This window comes from Macadamia integrifolia, chromosome 10 (genome assembly GCF_013358625.1).
Source record: "Macadamia integrifolia cultivar HAES 741 chromosome 10, SCU_Mint_v3, whole genome shotgun sequence".
NCBI classification, from domain to species: Eukaryota; Viridiplantae; Streptophyta; class Magnoliopsida; order Proteales; family Proteaceae; genus Macadamia; species Macadamia integrifolia.
The window spans coordinates 12113862-12124440 of NC_056566.1; the positions used below are offsets into that span (position 1 = coordinate 12113862).

Here is a 10579-nt window from a genome sequence, read left to right on the forward strand (position 1 = left end):
TTTCTTAAAGAAACCATTTTGCAAATAAAAGCATCAAACTATTTTTCACAAAAAACCATTTTTGTCAAGTAGTTACCAAACCATTTTTATGTTTTGATAAAAAATGGTTTTCACAAATGATTTTTATTAAATAATAAAAAAAAAAAAAATGATACCAAAGGGGCCTTAGGTTGAGTTAAGAACTCAGGTAACTGGGGTTTTAAAAAATATCTGGTGCACTAACACCCCTGGGAAAAAGTCTTCATAAGATTCCAAAGAGGCATGTGTGTTCTTTAGCAAAATAATCACAAAAGTCGCAAAGTTTTAAGGTGCAACTGGAAGTAGAGTTTCAAGGTCTAAGCTGAAAATTAGTATTTTGAAATGGACTATTTTTCAAGCTATAGAGCGGAGGAAAACCTTAAAGGAGGAGGGGGAATTTCTTTCGTTTTTACTAAAAATAATAAAATTGCGTGAATGAAACCTCCCAATATTAGATATATACATTCCCAAAAACGCAAAAAGGCCTTGGACATGATAAACGTTTTTGGTCTTAGTCTCAGTTTTGCGGCTGCGGCTGTGCGAAGCCAAAAGATGTCTTATGTCCCCAAAATCATTTCAAGATTTGAAAAATTTTACTTTTGACAAAAGGTTTGATAAAGCATTTGATAATATTTGTTGGGTTGGAAGTTCAATGTACCTACTCTAATACCATGTTAAAAATACTTTCATCTTATATAAGATAGTTCACTTATCCATAGTCAATGTGAGACTATCTCAATAGGTGCCACAAGGGTTGCAGCTAAATTTTGCTCTCCTAAACCGGAATGTATGTTTCATGAGTTGGCATCTATTCCTTTTTCTTCCATGATGTTTGTCTTTTTATTTTTATTTTTTATATATCACAGAAAGTGGAACAGATGTTGTCACCTAAGATGTATGTTCAGGTTTGTATAAGACCCTTTACTCACGCGGCACAATATCTAGTTTATTTTATTCTCCTCTTGGATCTTTCTGCCTCTTGTTTGTTGATCTGTTGAGTTCTGTTTCTTACATTTTTCATCACTCTAAATACATACTCTTCTATCTCTTGCGAAGATATGGACTCACTTGAAGAAACCAATGCTATGATCTCATCTGCATTGTTCTCTTCCACTTCCACTTCTATTTCATTTCAATTATCTTCTCTTAGTCATCCTCTATCTCATAATGATGAATCTCCTCCTCCTGCTCCTCCTCCTCTTGTCATTAGACCTTGTGGTGCTTGTAAGGTCCTTCGTAGACGATGTGTTGCAACATGCATACTGGCACCATACTTTCCCCCGACCCAACCCCTCAAGTTCTTGGCTGTGCACAAGGTGTTTGGAGCTAGCAATGTCTCTAAGTTCTTGCAAGTAAGTTACTATCGGGTCTAAGTATGCCTGGACGTTAATTCTGTAATATATTCTTCTTTGTTTATAATAGATTTTTTGCTGACCTTTATTAAAAAAAAAATCTAAGATTTTTATGATGATATGTTCATTGATGCAGCACTGTATTTGTGATTGCAGGGAATTCCAGAGTCTCAAAGAGCTGATGCAGTGGATAGTATGGTCTACGAGGGGACAACAAGGATTAGAGACCCAGTGTACGGGTGTGCAGGTCTAATTTCCAATCTGCAGAAACTAGTAAACGAGCTTCAGATGGAGTTGGCCACCGCGAAGGCTCAACTTCTCAGTATAACATCTCAACAGGACAACCTACAAGCGACCAAAAACACATCCATGGAAATAAATGAAGCTCAACTGCTTCAAGGACCCTCACTGGAAGAATTCATGTTCTGTGCTACTCCTTTTTCCTTACAGAATTGCAAAAACTTCTCATGGGACAACTCATTCCTTCATTTTGATGACAAAGATGCTGAAGGGATTTGAATACCTTAATTTGTGCACAAGCTATTTTTGAGGACTGGTGTAGGATTGTTATTCCTATGGGGATGAAATTCCCTAGGAACCTCTATCTTGTCGAGAAATGGGGTGTGCACCTATTATGGGTTTCTAGGTGATGCTTTATTTTGTTTCCAAATGTAGTTTTTGTTTGTGCTTTGTTTTCTTTGAGTGATCCAGTGGGTCTCTACCTTTGGGTCTTGGGGCCTCTCTTGTTCTCAAGGTTCTTGTCTACGAGCTCCTTGAGAGGCTGCCTTTGAAGAATGTAGTCTTTCCCTCTTCTTTGTAATAAATTGATATTACCAATCTAAAAAAATAATCATTGTCCAAATCAAAAGTTAAAAAATGTAAAACATGAGTTGAATTTAAAATTTTTAATTGAAATATTTTTGATAGATATAGAAACATGCGGTATTTTGTTAATTTCAACATAATCTGTTAACATTTAATGCCACCATTCTTACTTGGGATATGCCCTCATGTTTGTTTAAAATGTTAGATATCTCACGTGTATTTTTCTCATTGTTAATAGATTAAGTAAACTTAGATGCCCTCTGTACTAAAAAAAAAAAAAAGAACCTTAGATACCTGAGCTGTAATTTACCCAATTAAACTTTTTTATTTCACCTTTCAATTAGATTAATTGGATATGAATCCGAATTGTGATAATCTAAAGAATCTATTCAAAAGCTTTTATAATATAAAAATCCCAATTGGGCAAGCCGGAAAAATTAACTCAATTCCCTACTCCACCTTCAACATTGCCATCAGCACAGAGGGAATCAAGATTAACAGAGCAAACTAACTAGTACCATGATTCATGAGAATTGGAGCCTTGGTATCTCAATAGACTCCCACTCTATATCATTAACGGAGAATTTAGGAGGCGTTACCCAATCTGTGGAGGATCGAGACGCTGCAGCATGTTTAGTCAGGCCATCCGCTACAATGTTAATTTCCCCATATCAGGACATTTAGCGTCCCACTCGAACTCAACCTCTAGAGTCATACTCATACTCAACAACCTCTCCTACATTGTAGGCATTTTCAGTGAGCACAAACTCTAGAGACTACTTGCAGTCCAATACTACTTCATGAGACAGTAGAGTTGGAATAGGATCCCATATGTGATCATAGAGTTTGTCTATAACTCAACAACTATAATCTCTATATAAGAGCACCATTGTACACTCATCAAAGTTAATGCCAATAGACTATTTCAACATGGTATCAGAGCCGCATAAAGCTCCACCGAGCACCTTCCTCATCTCCACGTTTTCCTCCCTTTCTCTTATTACACCCCACTACCTCTCCAATAACCCACGCCTCCCCATCTTCCTCTCTTGCAAAAAAAAAAAAAAAACCGCAAACCCAACAAAAACCACCCACGTCCCTTTTCTCTCTTCTAGTATCCAAAAAAAAAAATTCCTAAAGGGAACAAACGTCCTTCACATTCACTTCCCTTCTTACCACAACCAACATTCTCTACCTCTTCCCTTCAAAAAAAAAAAAAAAAAAAAACCCCAACCCACGTTTCTCCCCTTTTACCCTCACATACCTTTTCTATACTCCAATCCCTAATGACCGAACTACCTCCTCCCTCTTCTACCATGGCCGAACCATCCCCACCTCCCACATCCCTATCTGGTGCTCATCATATGATATCTCTAAAGCTCACATCTAAGAACTATGTTTATTGGCGCACACAGGTCGTACCCTATCTCACTGGCCAACACCTCTTCGACTATGTCACATGTGACAATCGTTGCCCTCAAGACCCTATCAAAGCCAAGGCATGGCATAAACAAGATGCTTTTATTATGAGCCTTCTCATCGCCTCTCTCTCTGAAGAGGCCTTTTCATTAGCAGTCGGACGGACCACTAGCAAAGAGATCTGGGATGCACTCCATGCTGCATTCAGTTCTCCATCTACAACCAGGATTCTGTCTCTCAACGTCTCCCTTCAAAATCTGGTTCACAAACCAGATGAGACCATTACTCAGTTTCTCCATCGAGCCAAGTATCTCCCCGATGAGCTAGCAGCTGCAGGGAAGCCCCTCCCATCGGAAGACTTTAACATCCACATCTTCTGGGCCCTACGCCCTGACTATCAAGCCCTTGCCTCCATTATGATGGCACAAAAGGAGCCCATCTCCTACACCGACATGCATGGCCTCCTTATGAGTCACGAGAACTTTCTCCACTCACACCTTCCCATTGTTGATCCTGCCATCGATGCATCAGCCCATGTCACTCACCAAGGTTGTGGCCCTCCTTCCACTGGTGGTCGTGGTACAAGCTCCTCCCGAGGCCGTGGTCATGGCCGTGCTAGTGGATTTGGTCGCTCTAATGCATTCGCTCACAATCCATGCACAATCTGTGGACGCACTAATCATCAGACAGACACTTGCTACTACCGCCCACAGGAACCTACCAGAGCCGCCATTCTACCTACCCCTCCCCGTCCCTACAATCGGCCACCACCTCAATCCAACACCTACCATACTACACCCTTCCCTACCCCTCAACCCCCTACCATCGCACCTCCACCCCATCACCCCACACCTCCACAATCCTTCACCACCTCTTGGATCCCTGATACTGGAGCCACCCACCATTCCACCCCTGACTTAACCCAATTCTCCACCTATGATCCATACACAGGTAATAACCAACTTGTGGTTGGTAATGGTAAAGGCCTTCCTATATCTCACATAGGCACTGCTTCCATCTCTTCTCCCTCTCGTTCCTTTTCTCTTTCTAATGTTTTACATGTTCCCACTCTCACTTGTTCTTTGTTATCTGTTCAGCAGTTTTGCCGTGACAATAATGTTTACTTTGAGTTTCACTCTTATTTTTTCTCTGTGAAGGATCTGAAGACCAATCAAACCCTCTTCACTGGACACAGTAAGCATGGTCTCTATTCTGTTCCAGCGTCACCTTATGCCAATCTGGCCTCTGCCTCATCTTTCAGTCGCTGGAATCCCCACCTTGAGGGGGTGTATTAGGACAGTTAGCGTCCCACTCGAACTCAACCTCTAGAGTCATACTCATACTCAACAACCTCTCCTACATTGTAGGCATTAACCTCTCCTACATTGTAGGCATTTTCAGTGAGCACAAACTCTAGAGACTAATTGTAGTCCAATACTACCTTATGAGACAGCAGAGTTGGAATAGGATCCCACATGTGATCATAGAGTTTGTCTATAACTCAATAACTGTAATCTCTATATAAGAGCACCATTGTACACTCATTAAAGTTAATGCCAATAGACTATTTCAACACCCCAAAACAATGATGAATACTTTATTTGATCCGATCCAAGTAGCTCAAATAGAAGAGCCACATATATCTATAATTCCATAGGATTGTTTTCTTCACAATACACCAAACCACTGCTTGCGAGTCCAAATCCACTTCGATCCAAGTTAAATCTAATAACTTCGCTATACAGATTGCTTCAGAGAACGCAATATGGAAGATATATCAGTACAATTAAAATAATATCCACAGATAAGGTCTTTTATCCAATTTTCTGGAGAATATCAGGCGAATTAGGTCAAGGTGATCATTTACATATATCATTTTCATGGTAAGAGAGTGAAAACCATATTGCAAAACCATGAAGTTTGAAGACCGGTCCAAGAATGAGCATCTATTAAATTGAAATTTTCATTGGTGTTCTAAGATCATTAAGCCCAAGAACGCATACCCTCTTGAGTCTCTTTTTCTTTCCCTTTTCTTTTTTTCAGAAAACGAAGAAACTTGAATGCATTTTGAAATGCATGTTGTGTGTGATCAGATGTTGACAAACTGTTGAAATCCCCTGATGGACCCATGTGGACAAGGTAGCACAATGTCGCTGAGAGGTGAAAGTAGCAGAGGTTGTGGAGATGAGGGAAGGGTGGAAGACGGTGCTCGGGAGGATGTGGATAGAGGACCCGAGATGATGCAAGGGGTGGCGCTGGATCACGGGGGGAGCCATGGTGGCTGGGCAGCCTAAGAAGTCATATGTAAGCACTATAGGAGGTGGTGTTTTTCCTGAGATTGATGCTCTTCTGGAACCAATTCAGACAAGGAATATTAGGAGGGTCATCATTCCTCAAAAGGACTGTGAGAGTGTTCGACAGACTTTTAGGTTTGAGTTAATTTTCAACTGGATTCTTTGGACAACCTTAGGAGTGAAGCAAGGGAGAATTGGGGGCTGAAGCAACGAGTGATCATGCACCCATTGGGCAAAGGCTACGTGAGTTTTCAGTTTGCAAAGGAGTCAACCTGGCTACCACTCAGTGGAACCGAGTTAGCTTAGAAGGGTTGTGAGGGGATGAGATCTTCTATCTCGGGCAATGTCTTGAATTCAAATTTTGAGGTCAATCTAAATAGGCCAATAGATGAGGAGGTAAGTGATCCTTTGCCTCAAAAGAGGAAGAAAATGTAGGCTTGATGGAAGGGGGATGATTGTTGACCAATAATTCCTTAACTGCTATGGACAAAGATGGAAGGTTAGAGACGGTTTTGGGAAAGGACTCTCTTGAAAGTTTCCTAATATTGGCATTCCACTTTCTTTGAACGAGCTAGCTATGTAACTGATTGCACTTCACTACTACTCTATTGGGGACAACAGTTAATTACGCTTAGTAAAAATGCAATAGCTATGAACACAAAACTCCAAATGAAGATCTGTAAAAAGGGAATGAAATAGTGCTGGCTCCTCTACAATTTTGGTGAATGTTGCTATTTAGTTGGAAGGGCACGTGCTCAGGAATGATCAATGCAAACTCAAATTGATGCGAAGTATAACAGTAATTCCTTACAATTACAGTGCGCAAATCTCGACAGCTATCGTTGAGAGTGTTAGATACTTGTAAATATAATTATGTGGAATTTGTATGAAATTATATAGAACTCCCAAAACATGGGAGGGGTCGTATATTTATAGTTGAGAGGCTCCTTGGGAGGCTTAATTGAGATCCAAGTTTAGGTTTACGTAATTTGTGTTTGTTTCTTTGATTGGGGTCTTCTCTGTTGTTGATGGCAGTACCGAAAGTGGGGAGGTAGTCTCTCATTCATTACTTTGTAATTTCTTATATGATTTTAACATATTTTTTTTCTAATCTTTAGCCAAAAAAATTAAATAATAATAATAGGTCTTTTAAACGAATTGTATGGAGAATATCAGGGCAATAATGTCAAGTTGGTGAGCCTCATATATCAATAGGGATAGGTATGCCGCTGATATATGATATGTTAGTGGATAACACCAATAGGGGTACATGATGGGGTATCATTAAGGAAGGATATGACGATCACTTCAAAAAGGGGGGATTCTGGGCTTTATTGAATATAGTTTTAATCACCCAAAATAATTTTTTTACTAACATGACCCGAAGTAGCTTACCTGCAAGAACTTGGAGACATTGCTAGCTCCAAACACCCTGTGCACAGCCAAGAACTTAAGGGGTTGGGTCGGGGGGAAGTAAGGTGCCAATATGCATGTTTCGCCACATGGTCGACGAAGGCCCTTACAAGCACCACAAGGTCTGACCACAAGAGGAGATTCACGAGATGGAGATGGAAGATGACCAAGAGATGATGATTGAGGTAAAGGTGATGAACTAGAACTAGAAGAAAAAGATGGAAATGAGGTCATAGCAGTGATGTGTTCATCTGAGTCCATATGATCTTAGCAAGAGATATAAAAGAGTATGTATTTAATTGGTGTGATGAAATGTATGAAACACAACTCAAAAGGATCAACAAACAAGAGACAGGAAGATTCAAGAGGAGAATATAAGGTTGGGGGTAGAGGAGTTCTAGCTTGATATTGATTTATATGTAACTTGTAGGCATGTGGGGTTTAGGGTTTACATGCATTGGGATCCTCTGTCGTGCAGCAAGAATTCAAGGGTTGAGAGCTTCTGGGACTGCATGTCTATGCCTCAGATTGCGTGTCTGAAAACTCCTAATCCTTAAATCTACGCAGCTACACGATGCTGTGCTCAGTAGGTCTGGGTTCAGTGGATTCCGCATTGTATTATTGTAGCTACTGATTGCGGCCGGTTTTACTACCTATATTTAGAACGTGACCTAAACGTTGAGTCCGGAATTCTGTGACATATGTTTACCCATTGAATCCCCTCCTTTTCTCTCTCTCTCTCTCTCCCTCTCTCTCTCTCTCTCACTTCCTTTTTTTCCTTTTTTCAACTGCCCCAAACGTTGAAACTATAATTCGGGGAAGGAAGACAGATCACTTTTTTGACTTTGGAATCGCTACAGTGAGGAGTTAGGACTATGGTTTTAAGGAATGTAGAGACCAATCAGTCTATTCCAATCATGGTTCTAAGCAGTCTATTTCAATAATGCTAAAAATAAATAAAATAAAAAAAATATTCTAAGCATTGGTATTGGATTGGTCCTAATGTGGCTACATAGAAACACAATTCTTCATTGGAACCCTATATAACTTAAAGATATGCCTATAAGCTCTCTACTCCTTTAGGAGATAAGATATACTTATAATAATGGCTCTTAAATGTAATTTCGGTGTTACCTCTAGTGTGTGTGAAACATAGAATTTGGCAGACCAATAATTTAGGGTCCCGTTTGGTATCGTTTCTGTTTCAGAAATTCCGTTTCGTGTCAAAAATAGAAATTTCAGTTTTTGTGTCAAAACATTGTTTTTTAACGAATTAAGGCTGTTTGGTGAATCTGTTTCTGGAACAGTTTCAGAATAGAAAAACGATAGTTTAGCCGCTTGTCTTAGAAACTTTTTTTTTTTTTTTTAAGTTAATAATTACAGAAATAAATGCCAAAATACCATTATAAATTAATAATCCTTTGGGACAATCAAGCATTACATACCAAATAAAAAAAAAATGGTTTCACAATGACAAATAAAGTATATAATTAAGATTGCCTTGTCTAAGTTAATCATGCATTACATAATTCCCCAAATTTTTACTTTTTGTCCAAGTCTAAAGACTTGAATGCATTGAGGATGTCTTTCATCTTATTTGTTTGGTCCTCTAATCCTTTAAGTGTCCCTTCTAGATATCCTTTCATGTACTCGTTCGAAATGGACGGTGGTGTGAATGTTGTTGATGTTGAGCTTTCTGAACCTAATGTATGTTGTATGATAGAAATATGTGTTTCATCTTTCAACCATACAAACATACGATATCCACGGTCATCAGCCTATATCAAATAATAGATGTGATTAGGGTCATTGAAACTAAAATCATCTAAACAAGAAATAACAACATAACTATAAGAATAGTCTGAATATTTCCAAACAAAGGCCCTATTCACCCCCCACAACTAATCCAGCGCATCTAAAAGCCAACTCCTAGATGATACTAATCCAAAAACAACTTCAAATCTCTATTTTAATATTTTAACAAATGTATTAATTATTAGGATCTGCACAACCCTGCACCAAAAGGAAAAGGAAATATAAATAAATAAATAAAAATTGTGAACACACTAGTCTCTGAAAAAATTAAATGCCAAAGATTGATTACTAGTATCCTTGGAAGGGTAAAATTATAAAGAAAATGTACTTTTCTTAAAAAAGTAAGGATAAAAGTGACTGATATATGCCGATTTGATCTGATCTAAATACCAATACCATACTAATAACTAAATCAATTATTCCAAGAGGAATAGAATAGGAATCGACTAGTTGGATCCAATTTGGGTAATTTGAAACAACCAATTTTAATTGTATCAAAATTGAAATTTGATTTGACTGAAATCCATCAGAGTTGGAATTTGGATTCGCTATATATATATTCATCGGGATGTACATGTGATGTGATGTGAGGATCTAACACTTGTCTCTTTTATTTTCATATATACATTTATTTACCCTTGTAACGATAGAAAATGAAACAAATGTTGAATCCCAATATGTACGTCTAAATGAACATGTATGTGTTTCAATCCAAACTCAGCTTAGCTCGAGTGTTGGACCATTTAGTAAACCGTACATTGATTCAATTATTTTAACCGAAAAGAAAAGAAAATTCCGTTCCTACTTTTAAGGATTTCCTCACAGTTATTAAAGTCAACAAAAAGTTCTTCTTCCTTAAAGAGGACAAAGTATTCTGTATAACAGTTATAAAAGTCAAAAAGGTTCCATTAGGATTTGTCAGATTGAATCAACATCGGGCGAAAGTCGCGAGACAAGTAAATCCATCCAATCCAATCCCTAGTTTAAAAACATTCTTCTGTATTATAAAAACTGTAAGAAAATATATAGAAAAACAACGAGATTACCCAAAATCAAGTTTGATCTCACCAAAATACCCACCAAGAAATTCGGTTTATTAAAATAGTAGAAAGAAAGACATATATTATGAGATTCAATGGTCTATATTATTTTTTAAGGTTATTTACATAGTCACTTTCTAGAGAATGCCACAATTATAAGAACATCACATCCTTATTGTCCGTCACTATTAAGGAATATACCTTATTTATTGATGTTAGCAATTATATTTTAAATATCAAAATACCCTTATGAAATACGAAGTACCAAAAATACCCTTGCAATAAGTTAATATGTGCCCCTTTGGATTGGGTCACCTTCTCTTTTCCCCCGTTCCTCCTGTTGTCTCTCTCTCTTTCTCCATATCTGTTAATGAACCAAAGAAGAAAAAATATCAGAAATCGA

The 10579-nt window shown here is 38.2% G+C and overlaps 2 protein-coding genes across 2 annotated transcripts in view; one reads left to right on the forward strand and one right to left on the reverse strand.

Annotated features, from left to right (window-relative positions):
- LOC122092198 (LOB domain-containing protein 1-like) overlaps positions 1–7582 on the reverse strand; it is a 32686-nt gene extending 25104 nt beyond the window's left edge. The window contains exon 1 of the mRNA XM_042662540.1: positions 7304–7582. Within this exon, the coding sequence (XP_042518474.1) occupies positions 7304–7582 (279 nt within the window). The remainder of the gene's footprint in view (positions 1–7303) is intronic.
- On the forward strand, positions 1077–1889 carry LOC122090900 (LOB domain-containing protein 1-like). Its single transcript, XM_042660656.1, has 2 exons — positions 1077–1370; positions 1527–1889. The coding sequence occupies exons 1-2, from the start codon at positions 1077–1079 to the stop codon at positions 1887–1889; spliced, it is 657 nt and encodes a 218-aa protein (XP_042516590.1).
- Positions 7583–10579: the final 2997 nt, after the last annotated feature.